The following is a 13,134-nucleotide window of genomic DNA, read 5'->3' as shown; positions in this document are numbered from 1 at the left end:
AAGAAAGGAAAAGAGGGAAGATGAGGAAAGGAAGAGAAGGGAGCGGGATGATGAGCAAAGGAAAAAGCGGGGAAGAGGAATCAGGAAGAGGGAGGAATGGGAAAGGAGGAATGAGAGGGAAGATGGAAAACGGAAAATGAGAGGGGAAATAGGGAAAAAGATGAGAAGAGGAGAAAGAAGGTGAAGAGGGGAAAGGAGATGAAGAAAGGAAGAAAGGTGGGGTAGGCAGTAGGTGGAAATGGAAGATGGGAAGAGGAGAGGGAAAATGAAAAGTAGAAATGACTGGAGAGATGAAAGGGTGAGGGGAGAGGGGTGGGGTCGGGCGGGAGGAGGGAAGCCTGGGATGGGAGGAAAGATGGGGGGGACCAATTGCCTGGAGGATCATCACGGGGTAGGGGAGGGGGAATGGACCAGCGTCTAGACGAATCCTGGGGGTGTGAAGGGGATGGTGGGGCTAGACTAGAACCGACCGTGAGGCAGGATGGGACAGACACCTAGATCAATACCAGTACCGGTACCACCCATGCGGACACAAACTTAAAGTATCGGTAGTGAAGAGCAGAAAATGTGGTGGTGGTGGTGGTGGTGGTGGTGGTGGTGGTGGTGGTGGTGGTGGTGGTGGTGGTGGTGGTGGTGGTGGTGGTGGTGATGATGATGATGATGATGATGATGATGATGATGATGATGATGATGATGATGATGGACACTTACACAGTAGAGTTATGGCCCGTGGGTAGCTATGGAAAATGAAAAGTTAAAGGAGAAGACATGCTGCTGCTGCTGCTGATGATGATGATGATGACATAATGGAAAGAACAAATGTTCAGTGAATCAGTACCTAACAATAACAAAGTGACTGGGAATAGGGCAACCATGAGACAAGGCATCCTCAGGTGGTAGCTAAGGGCAAACATTTATGAGAACAAAGACAGCTTGAATCTCCGAGCAACTACTGTACGAAATAAAAAATATTAACCCTTGCGCTGCGGTGAGATTACGTAAGCTGAATATAAGCAACCCACTCAAAAAAAAAAAAAAAAAAAATCAAGGTAACTCGTTTAATGCGATGATGTACGACACAGTATCTCTTAACTTATCCTTGCTATTTCCATATGCTCTTATTCAACTCAGGGAATGTCTCTAGGCCTACTAGTGATGGCGCTAACGGAAACTGTCTGGCCTCACCAGTTCGGAAAGTTTATCCTAAAATTGGATAAAGAATAATGGTAATAATAATAATAATAAAGGATTAAATATATATATATATATATATATATATATATATATATATATATATATACCGTACATGACCCAGCCTGATCCTAAAACTTTCACTCCTATGGCTACCACCAGACACCTATGCCATAGTGTACCGGTACTTTTCTAAAATATTATTCTTGTTGCCTCTAGACAAGTATATTCAACCTGGGAATGACCAGGTTAAAAGCTGCAGGCTATATATCTAACACCTCCAGTTCGAGAAATCTCTTGTGAACGGGCCAAAAACATCGCTTGGAAGCAAGAGTGAAATGAATGTGTCACTGGACTGAGGGGTTGAGCATCTGGGAACGACTGATCTACAGTATTTTTGGGTATCGTCAGACGATTTTACTTGCCGCTGGGATCCTTCCGTGGTCTAAGAGTCATATAGGATAATTAGGCTTGGGGTCACAGAATGATGTCTGGGGGTCATAGAATTTGGTCGGAGGGTCATAGAATTTGGTCTGGGGGCACAGAATTTGGTCCGGTGGTAAAAGAATTAGGAATGGGAGCACAGAATTAGAAATGGCCACAAAGTTAAGCACGGTACTGTATAGCGCATAGACCCTTGAATTAGGTCCGGGGCATAAAATTAAGTATACTCGTATAGGTCATATAATCAGGCCCAGGGCATAATATTAGGTGTGGATGGCATAGAAATAGACCCAGCCTACACCAAAAATAATACCCACAAACCTGGATTTACCGGTATATAAATCCGAGTTAAACAGGCCTAAATACGAAAATCCGAGTTAAACTGACCTAACTGATGTGGATGTTTAGTCTCGAGTGAGTTACGGCATATTTTATTTTTTTACAATGAAGGAGGGATGTTGAGTAACGATGATGATCTGGTAGAGTGAGGGGAGCGAGAAGGCAACACGCCCACTGCCATTTTAACCTGACATAGAGGTACGGGTATTACAAGTATGTGAGGAAAATAAATGGCATCATAGTGACGACGTTAAAAGTGATAATCAAGGGCAGCCAACTGATTATACAGTATACACACGAGGGAAAATATATCGCACTGTCATACAGACAAAGAAGGGTGCGTGATCACATCTAGAAAAAATAAAAGGCTACTAAGAGACCAATGATATCCACTAACAACCCTCCCATTCCCTTGACGTCTCTGGGCAGTAAATCCTGCTGCTACCAGACGATTTTATTCACCTTGGGAGTCCCCTGATAGTGGTTATTGAAGGACACATCTATCGCAGCTCAAGTGTATCGTAATCTGATTGTCTGTGGGTCAAAAAATATTAGCAGATAAAAACGTTCTCCGGGTTAGGAGGTTAATGATAATGAATACAATTAGGTCAATAAAAACTTGCACACAAAATACACAACATATTCTCTCTCTCTCTCTCTCTCTCTCTCTCTCTCTCTCTCTCTCTCTCTCTCTCTCTCTCTCACACACACACACACACACAAAGGTACCGGTGCAAGGTTAAATGAAAGGTGCAAGACAGGTAGACCAAACTGCTATCTCAATTCGCACACGAATATGTACACAAAACACGATACAACTCTCTCTCTTGCGCACACACACACACACACACACACACACACACACACACACACACAAACAAAGCTTCTCCCTTTGTATAGCAAACGACTTTCACCAAATACACAAAGCCTTCCATCGCACCCTTAACTGAGCAGATGAACTGATTTCACTGTAGAAGTCACACACACACACACACGCACACACACACACACACACACACACACACACACACACACACACATTCTCTCTCTCTTACCTGTGAGAGTAGCTGCGTTGATTTCATTGTAGAAGTCCTTGAAGTTGGATATGAACTTGCCGATGTAGTTCATTCTCTTCTTAAACTCTAGTTTTTTAACTTAGCGGGGCTCACAAGTCCCCTTTGTTCTGTACTAACTGCTGTTTGAAGGAAATAAAAGGTTATGTTAAATTTGAACTATAATAATAATCCACAGACGATTATCATTACTGGCCTTAACGTAAGCAAAGATCAACATAACAATCAAGAGCGCTTTGAAAGGTTACACTAACTGCTACCTTGTGCTTAAATGTGGCCTGCAGTGTTTCCATACGCTTGAGTCCATATACGGGTTTACGTACAGATCATGCTAGCATAGCTCCCCGTAACGTGGTGATTTTGAATGAATTACCGTAGTTAATTTGATGTATCAATCTGGCTGTTAAACTCAAAAGTAGCTGTAAAACTCTTGAACTTTCACGAACAATTAAGTCCATAATAAGCAGTAATATACATGTAGTTACCATAATCACCGTTCAATATATTTTATATCTTGTATATGCTGTATATATAATGTGAAACGGAATCTGGCTGCCAAGCTTTGCAGTTCTGAATTTCTACAAATGATTTCACTGCAAACAGTCATGTAATCACTATTATTATCCTCACCTCACAGAATTAAATGTCATAGTTTTCTCTGTATCAAAAAGCCTCGAAAAGATCATTACATCTAGGCATTGTTCTTTGATCCCTTTGTACCGGTACTCTTCTGTACAATGTAACTACAGTCACCCTCTCGTACGCTTGTGAGCACGTAAAGACAACTGCTGAAACGCTCCGCAATTAATATCCATGAGTCCAGTTTTTCTTACGCTTGCCGCCAAGGCCTACGACTGGGGTAATCGAAGACGAAAATCGCTAGATGAAGTACCGTACCTGGTCAACATAACGACCTAACACTAGCCTACCACTGACCAAATATGCTGCAACTTAACTTTCTTCACAAAAATGCAAGGTAAATATAACAGTGAAAAACGCGTCTTTTCTCATCAAATTCCTCAAATTCTTTTTGTCTATGCTGCGTGTCAAACACGCTCCACTATCACTGACATACAAATAAATAAATAATCCAAACTTGCAAGTTTTTTTCATTCATTAGTCAACATAAAACAATACCGGTAAACACCGCTATGCGATTGTTAAATACAATGCTTAATGTTCGTATAAAAGTCCACAAATCTTTATTGTCTATGCTACCTCGAAGTCCCACCACTACGTGACCTTAAATAGAGACTAGAGACCTTTCTTCATATAGCCTACAAATAAAAACATATTGGGTAACACCAACACCGATAAAAGAGTAAGTGGGAAACAAAAATCCCTTCTACGTTAACAAAATAAACTTGTGCTGCGGTAAATTCGGAACTGACACAGTTGTCAGTACTACTACTACCGTACTACTACTACTACTACTAATAATAATAAAGTAATAAAGTAGTCTTATGTTTAGAATGTTCTTATGGTAAACATTTAATTATTGGCAAGAGCTTTACCGGTACTGAACCAATAAACCTGTCCACTACCGTACCGCATACGCTAATAGTAGTACCGGTACCTTCCTTCAATAATAACTATGGCGCCGTAACTTGATACCTCCAGACCACTTTATTGAACTTATGTATGGCCTCTTGTACTGAAAGGACTTGTTGTCTGTGGGATAGGGAGGGAGTTGTGGGAAGTTTGCTTATCCGGGCAGCAGAGCAGTCCATCTAGGCTATGTTAGGAGGTCTCAACTTCGAAAAGCAGCTGGCCTATCCCCTAAGCCCAATAAAATCGTCTGCAAACAGCAAGAACAAAATATGACATCGTACAAGTATCGAATGGATTAAAATTTACTGGCTACGATACTTATTTTTCTTTATTGCAATGCAGTTAAGAAATTAATACTGGGCAGGATATTATCAGGTTTCAGTCTAGCCCATTAGCTACCTCATCAGCTGTTATACAAGGTTAGATTATCGAAACCCTACTTACATAATCTCTACCACGGTAAATTTCATCGACTTGTGTGTGCCCTATGAATATCCCAGTGTCCCTCTGAATCTGGGTGATGTCCTTTCCAATTTATTCTTGCATATACCAGACGGTCTTATTCAACTTAGGAAAGGTCTCTCGTACTGCAGGGGTTAATCATGGCTGGATGTAACTTCTCTGAAAATTACCCGAAGCTGAATAAAATCGTTAGAGGTTGGCAATAAAATGACAAAAGAAATGGGGAGGGGGGGTTGCAGACTGAATGGAATATATCAGAGGTAATCACAAAGTCAACAACAACACCTTCAATAAGCCTGCCTTTTTCAACATATTCTTGCAACGACCAGAAGGTTTTATTCAACTTGAGACATTTCAAACTGGAGGGTTAAATGTTGCCTTCATTAATCCCTTCACTAAGAAGGGTTCTCCAAAGTCAAACAAAATAGCCTGGTAATCAGAAATAAACAAAAAAAGTAGATCAATGAAAAGGTTAATTTTACCGAGGTGTAAGAAGAGCATCAAAGTTGTTTATGATAAGGGTAACTCTAACATGTAAGGTTATCAACACAACAGTGGGTAGTTGTAAGGCAAACTGGAACTTACATCTTAATCAGTATAGATGCAGAGGAAAAGGACAAATAATAATAATAAAAAAAAAAGTTACCAGGATGCTACCACGAAAAAGGAGAGGAACGGTATCTATGCTAAAAACTTAAAAGGAAGTTGATATCTAATGAGGAAAACGCAACTACAAAGAAAAAAACAAGCGAAACCTACAACGAAAAGGAATGGGGAATGTGAAATGGAAAAAAAAAATATAGAGAGAAAATCTGATTAAAGTAGTTAATGGAAAAAATGAGTAAAAAAACACAAGGGGAGTGAAACATAATAATAATAATAATAATAACTAATAATAATAATGATGATGATGATAGGTACATAGGGGACAATATACGGGAAACTGGAAAGGGTAACGTACAAAACTACACGCAGTACTTGTAGGAAAACCAATATGAAATGGTAAGCAAGGTACAACAGGAAACGGAAACACAATATTAATCCTTTACACCTAATGACGTCATTTATATTCTCATATTTTGATCTTGCCAACTACAGACGATTTTATTCTGCACGGGAGACATCTTCAGACATGAGGGGATTGATATAGACATTAACGTTGTGGGGAAGTCTAATAACAGAGGCCAGGTCTTTAGTGACGTAACGTGTGTGTGTGTGTGTGTGTGTGTGTGTGTGTGTGTGTGTGTGTGTGTGTGTGTGTGTGTGTAATTACTGGATGTAGCTTAGGCTGAGTATGTGGGTAGGTGTTTGTGTGTTTAACAAAGGATGTACGAGTATATTTGTGCACAGGTTTGCGGATATCAATGATATACATGCGCATCCATAAAAGCTTATGGTGTGTGTGTGTCAATAAGTAGGTAGCCAAGGTACTGTAGGTTAAGGTAGGTAGTTTGGCAGGTGTGTGTGTGTGTGTGTGTGTGTGTGTGTGTGTGTGTGTGTGTGTGTGTGTGTGTGTGTGTCAGTAAGTAGGTAGTCAAGGTACTGTAGGTTAAGGTAGGTAGTTTGGCAGGTGTGTGTGTGTGTGTGTGTGTGTGTGTCAGTAAGTAGGTAGTCAAGGTACTGTAGGTTAAGGTAGGAGTTTGGCAGGTGTGTGTGTGTGTGTGTGTGTGTGTGTAAAACAGCTGTGGCAATTACACAACCTATTCTCATTCCATCAAAACACCACCAGTATGTTTTGTCCCATTTTCCACGGAAACAGGACATGACACAAAAATCGCATTGCAACTTTTATGTACCGTATTAGGATCATATTGTGACATCGGAATCTTCGCAGCATCCTTTCCTTAATGATTTATTTTGTATACAGTATATTACACCTCAACATTCTCTTGTACAGTATATTACCAGTATTTCCATCGTTTTAATATCTACACAGTTTGCATCAGTACACGTGGATAATGAGGCATAATGTCCAACATAAATCGCTATGGGAGAGGCGTTACGATGTCTCCAAAGCCACTTACAACCCTAAATTTCATGGTTAAACTGTGTAATTTCGTGCCAACAGTACTAATTCAAGATGAGTCACAAACTTAAGATTAGTTCCCTGTATAGTTCGTTCGCCTTAACCTGGTGGAGTTTCATCCTTTACCAGTTTACTTCAGGTACCGCATCTTAATGCCAGAATAAGACAATACTACCGCCCAGCATCCTTTCTATACTTTTCGTGACAAGCACCATATTCTAGTCTTAATAACACTTTTTACAGCTCACTATAGAAGACTGGGAGATGGCAAGTTTACGTCGTCAAACTGAACAGAATATACTGTAGTAGGCTACTTATTTATTGCAGGACTGAGAGGAAAAGTAAAGAAGCAACTCAAGCCTCTGGATAGGGACGCCTTCATGTGGTAGCACCGACATACAGGTAGTTACTCAGCCTGGTTATATAAGCGCCTCTCAACTACCTTCTCCCACAACAGAAGGGCTGGGGGCATGCAGGGGGGCAACTTCAGCCTGCAGTCCACCAAGTTCAGATGAGCCTGGGGTTGTAACTTCTAGTTTCTAACAGGCAGTTATGACAGGGACATTTGTAGAACGTTCGTCCTGGACTCAGTAGCCCTTGCGATTATTCCCACTCTAACTGATAACTTGCAGAATGAACAAGAGGTTTGAGAAGATATTGCATTCTCCTTTGTCTTTCCTATGAATAAAAAGAACTTACTATATATAATTATCCTTTCATACCTGTGATTTGTAAGAACTAACGATGGGGAGATTCTACATTCCCTGTTCCCTTCCTGCAAAACAAAACTTACATTGTGAGGGAACTGACACTTTGTAAATACTTGGCACTGAACCGACATCCCTACACTGACAGCTACGTCTGCCAATAAACACTGACAGCTGATCGCGTTTTAAGAAAAAATATACGACTGCATGTCGAAGTAGTTCCAAATTCCATAAGAATTATCATGAACAATATGTAGTAGTAGTAGTAGAAGAAGCAGCAGTGCTGGTGGTGGTGTCAGTGGTTGGTGGCGGTGGTGGTGACAGTTGTAGTACTAAAAAGATTTCTCATGGTCGATCGGCGATCAGCTCGAGTCTTATTTCGCGAGGACAGTCGGGTTGCAAAAATGAGAATGTTATAAATAGGCCTTAAATTTGAAATTAGCTCGTGCGATAGGCAATAGCATGTCTGAAACAATTACAAACTGACGTTAGGCTGTGGAAATGATAAAAGAATGCCAGAAATAAGCCTACCAGAAGCAAGTCTGTTCGTGATAGTTATAAGAATAGCAGAAGTACGCCCTGAAGTTCGGCTGAAAATTATTTTAAGTTCGAAGGCCAGTAGCAAGCCTGCCAGAAAAAGTCTGGTTGAGACAATTATCAATTATAAAGACGAGGTATGCATACAAAACTCAGTTCGTGTGACATTATTATAATGCCTGAAATATGCCTAAATACTGAAGTTTGTGGTAGCAGAATGTCAGCACTGTGCAGACACATGAAAGGAGAGAGAGAGAGAGAGAGAGAGAGAGAGAGAGAGAAATATGATTCGGAACAAGTCCCCATGGGTTAGGTTAAGCAGCCAGTTCCGTCTAGAAAGGAGCTGAACAGATCCTAAGCCAGTTCACATTCAAGCAAACCTTACTCCTGAGTGCTGTGTTGTTCCAGATAAGTCATCATAACCTTTAGGAATATTCTAACACTACGTTAAATTATCGGTAGAACAAAAAACGAAAATACCACTAACATTAACGTATGCCTTATATATTGACTTGCCATCATTAAACAACGTTCCACACTGACAAAAAATAACGCTATGTACACTTGATACTTCAAATCGAGTGAATACCAACTGAGGGATGCCAAAGTAGGGGAATAGACTGGGTAGTTTTCAGTGTTGCGAGAGGAATCAAGGCTTCGTCTTTCTCCCGTTCAGTACTTCAAGTTTCCTAGGGTGTCAGATGAATCACCACAGCCACACCTTAATCTGACTGGGAACTTTAGGGAGGAAATCAATACACAACACAACCGCTGTTTTCTGGAGTATACTCGTTTCGTGGGAAATCTCGCAAAGTACACGAATTCCGGGATTTCGGTTAACTTTACGGCATCACTAATGTCAATCCTAATGAGATAGTAAGGAGAAATTCGTTAGTACTCATGTATTTTTATGGTTATTGCGATATCGGTTCGTTCCGTTGCCGCCACAGTCACATTCTCCTGGCAACTACCATCAGCTGTGCACCACGGGGGAACACATAACAAAGACACATGAATCCAGACGTTTTCACGCCGCCGGTAAGGTGATGCTGCCGTATTTTCTCGCTGGGCACGTTCACTTCAACCTCAACTATCACTAATGTCAGAGCGAAGGCTGTGGTTCACTCACATCACGAACGCAAGTCGTTTTAGTGAAGAGGTCCAAAACGTGAGTGCTATCCACCCCACTCTTCTTGACGCACTGCATCACCCTGGCTCGCTGAGTGGCCTTCCCGATCAAGCTGGTTGCCGATTCTCTTGCTCCAACATTGCTACTTGAACAACAATATATATATATAACCTAAAATTTATGAATGCATATATTTCTCTGAGTGTTGATTCGCGGATTAACAGGGAAATTGCTTTGAAAGTAGCTATAATAACAACCAAAGACTCTACGCCAACAAAGATTGTGCTCGGTGAGTGGGCCCTTCAGTTGCCAGTTCGAATTTTACAAAACAGAAACGCATGACATTTTTCTTTTCCTTTCCTCTCTCTCTCTCTCTCTCTCCGTGAAGCAGCCAAAACTCGGGATACGCAAAATATGAGTAGAAAATGCAAAGCTAAATTCTTTCAGTACTAAACAGCTTCAATTGTTTGGTCACTCATTATTCTGTGGGATCATCATCGCCTAATGGAAAATTTACTGCATTACTAAGAATAGCAGTTCTGCTAAGATTACTGTATTTTCTTTTTCGCGATAGGTTATCTCTCCTTATATGTGTACAAACCCAGCTACGGAAACTCCCCTCAAACACACGCACGATCCATTCCTCGTCGTACGTTCATAACTGATTTGTTTTCCCAGGAGTTGATAAGGTAAGGAGTACAGAAACTTTCCATACCTCATTCTCCCTGTAAATCAAAATCTGAGTTACGACAGGGAGTTGACCGTATATTTCGTAGTGGTTCTGGTCCCGGGAGTGGCGAACAGTATGAACCGGTCGATGTTTACCGAGACAACACCCACCGGATACACATTTCTTGCACCACCGGTAGCCTCAATAAAACCAACCACAGGCCCCTAGTATTTCCTTACACACTATGCCAAATATAAATCGCACAGTTAAAACACACGATACTCGGCCTAAAACTTTCATCTCTCCATCTGGTATTCTAAGTTTATCACTACTGTCGAATATGGTGCTAGTCACAAGGTGCTGAGGAAACTGACGAGCCACACTACTTTTTCAATATCAAGCTGCGGGAAATAAGTTTAAAAAAATGACGAAAATCTCCGTTAAGATGGTCAAATTATTGGAATTTTGAGATGGCGTGTGAATCAAAGGAATATTCATTACCATTCATACACGCTGGCGTGGGATGTAACGTGACACCTTTTCTTCAGGGGTTTATTTTGCACACAACACCTCCAGGTATCTTCTTAGTGGTACGAACACATATACTGTATTATTGCTGAAACTAGATAGTACACCACACGAGAGAATGTCAGGTGTAATATGTCGTTTTCTCACTGGCTAAAGGATTTCACGGCAACATCCTTTTTGCGAGTTTTAATATTCATCGCCATCATCATCATTCCCACTTAACCCCCTTCAGCCCGAGGACGTCTTTTTGGTTTAATTCCTCTTCCTCCAGACGATATTTTATTCAGGAGTCTTCTAGTTACACGGGTTAGATACAGCCTTCATTAATCCCTTCAGTGCGAGGGGTCTGTCCAGATACATAAATTCGTTCGAATGCAAGAACAATGAAAACACGTCATTGTACTGAAGGGATAAATGATACGGTGAAGGGATAAATTATACGGTGAGGTTGGATCTAAGCCTTTCTATGGGAAGGATGATGAATGATAATAATAATAATGATGAATCCCTTCAGTGCGAGGGGTCTGTCCAGATACATAAATTCGTTCGAATGCAAGAACAATGAAAACACGTCATTGTACTGAAGGGATAAATGATACGGTGAAGGGATAAATTATACGGTGAGGTTGGATCTAAGCCTTTCTATGGGAAGGATGATGAATGATAATAATAATGATGATGATGATGATGATAATGATGATGATGCACAAAGATAAGAAATTATATAGTGTTACGAAGCCAATACAATGAGAATTCAAGGAGAGACAGAGTCGAACACAAACCCTTCTTACCGGAAGAGTGCATCCTTCCTGTAACTTACAAAAGATAAAAATGCCGGTTTCCGATAGCTGTTCTTACGTAATACACAAGGTTTTTTTTTCAGTGTTATTAAAGAGGAAAATTCTGCTTAAATGCGGAATTATCTGAGCCATTTCACCATCTTACAGTAAAATCTGGTGCTGGAGGGACGCCTTCACGTGATGGCACCGAGATAACAGGTCGACTTCACTGCCTGGTTATACAAATGTCCTCAACTCTCTCCCTGTTCCCCAAGAAGGACAGTGGACTGCAGGGAGATGGCCGCTTCGACCTGCAGTCCATTGGGTTCACGTTTTAAATGAACCTAGAGCAAGAAAGCAAAAAATACTACTACTACTGCTACTACTACTACTAATGATAATAATAATACGGTAAAATCACGGCCAATAAATCCTTCACACGTCTAATGAAGTGCATTTTGCTCCCACAAGATTACTACTGATTAATTTAACCCCTGACGATTTAACCAAGCGGTCACCACCCTTCCATGCTACAATATCCCCCTCCCCCCCAAAAAAAGAGATAATCCACTGCTCACACTGCAATACAACCCCCCACTGCACACCACAACACAACACACCTCATAAACCGCATTCAAAACGTGTACAATCCTTCACCATGACCTCAGCAAAAGTTCTCTGGGTGCGACCAGCTGAAGTGGTAGGTTTCCTGCAGTCCACTGGGTTCAAGACTAAAGAGCCTGGGGTAAAAACAACAATAACAACAACAACAACTACAACTACTACTACCATACTACAACTAATACCATCTAACCTACGAGTTGCAGGGGTTTGTTATAGGTTTTCATCCTGTAAATACCAAATCTCTTTCCTAAGCTGTATAAAATCGTCTATTCATCACTCAGAAAAGAAAATGATCTTACCGAACGGGATAACAAGAACTCGCTAGGTTTGGGAAGTTTAATGGGCCTAGTTCTTTCACTAACTTGGGCGGATGTTTTCGTCCATTTGTGGAAAACTAGGACAGTACTACGGCAGTACATCCTTTCCACATTACATCTTGACAAGGGCTGTGTTCTAGTATCAATCTCTTCTTACAGCTCAGCATTCAAGACGGAAAAGGCAATATCAGACCAAGCTAAAGTAGATAAACTACATTAACCTATGCCCTCAATAAAAAAAGTAAAGGCCACATGTGTTAGAGTAATTAATATCACTTGTTACTATACCTTTTACACCTTAACGTGGCCCACATTTTCGTTTGTTTACAGCTTATGAGTATGTAGCGCAGTAGCAGGAAAAGACAATACTGTGGGTCTACAGTCTTCCCAAAGCACTTATCCCGACTAATTTCACATTCTAGTGTTAAATTTTCTGTTCCAACTCAGCGTTTAAGATGGGGTGATGACAATCTTAGGCCAAAATACAGTAAAAATAGTCAGTTCAGGAGAATAATCACCTTTTGTTCACACTCATGCACCGATAACTTCAGGCGTAATCACAGCTGTCTTCTTGGTGGCATAAAGACTTCTTAGTTTCTCTTCTTCAGCTACTTATTTGGCCCTTATTTCGTGCAAGTTATTAATCTCGCTTTAATGCTTACATGACATAGTGTAATATGCAGAATAAATCGCTGAGAAAGAGGTGTTACCAAGTTTCCTAAATCACTCAGAATACAGCCCATCGTCATTCGCAGCT

The 13,134-nt window shown here is 40.8% G+C and overlaps 1 protein-coding gene across 1 annotated transcript in view; it reads right to left on the bottom strand.

Annotated features, from left to right (window-relative positions):
- The window catches only part of Lpin (phosphatidate phosphatase LPIN), a 79,582-nt gene extending 70,106 nt beyond the window's left edge, over window positions 1–9,476 (bottom strand). The window contains exons 1-2 of the mRNA XM_080279272.1: window positions 9,460–9,476; window positions 3,030–3,169 (exon numbers count right to left, since the gene is read on the bottom strand). Coding sequence (XP_080135398.1) covers window positions 3,030–3,102 — 73 coding nt within the window. The 5' untranslated portion in view covers window positions 3,103–3,169; window positions 9,460–9,476. The remainder of the gene's footprint in view (window positions 1–3,029; window positions 3,170–9,459) is intronic.
- Window positions 9,477–13,134: the final 3,658 nt, after the last annotated feature.

This window comes from Coenobita brevimanus, chromosome 8 (assembly GCF_032717465.1).
Source record: "Coenobita brevimanus isolate Jiangsu-jjx chromosome 8, ASM3271746v2, whole genome shotgun sequence".
In the NCBI taxonomy this organism is placed as follows: Eukaryota; Metazoa; Arthropoda; class Malacostraca; order Decapoda; family Coenobitidae; genus Coenobita; species Coenobita brevimanus.
Note: the sequence above shows the minus strand (reverse complement) of the source record. Positions and strands in the feature narration are given on the sequence as shown.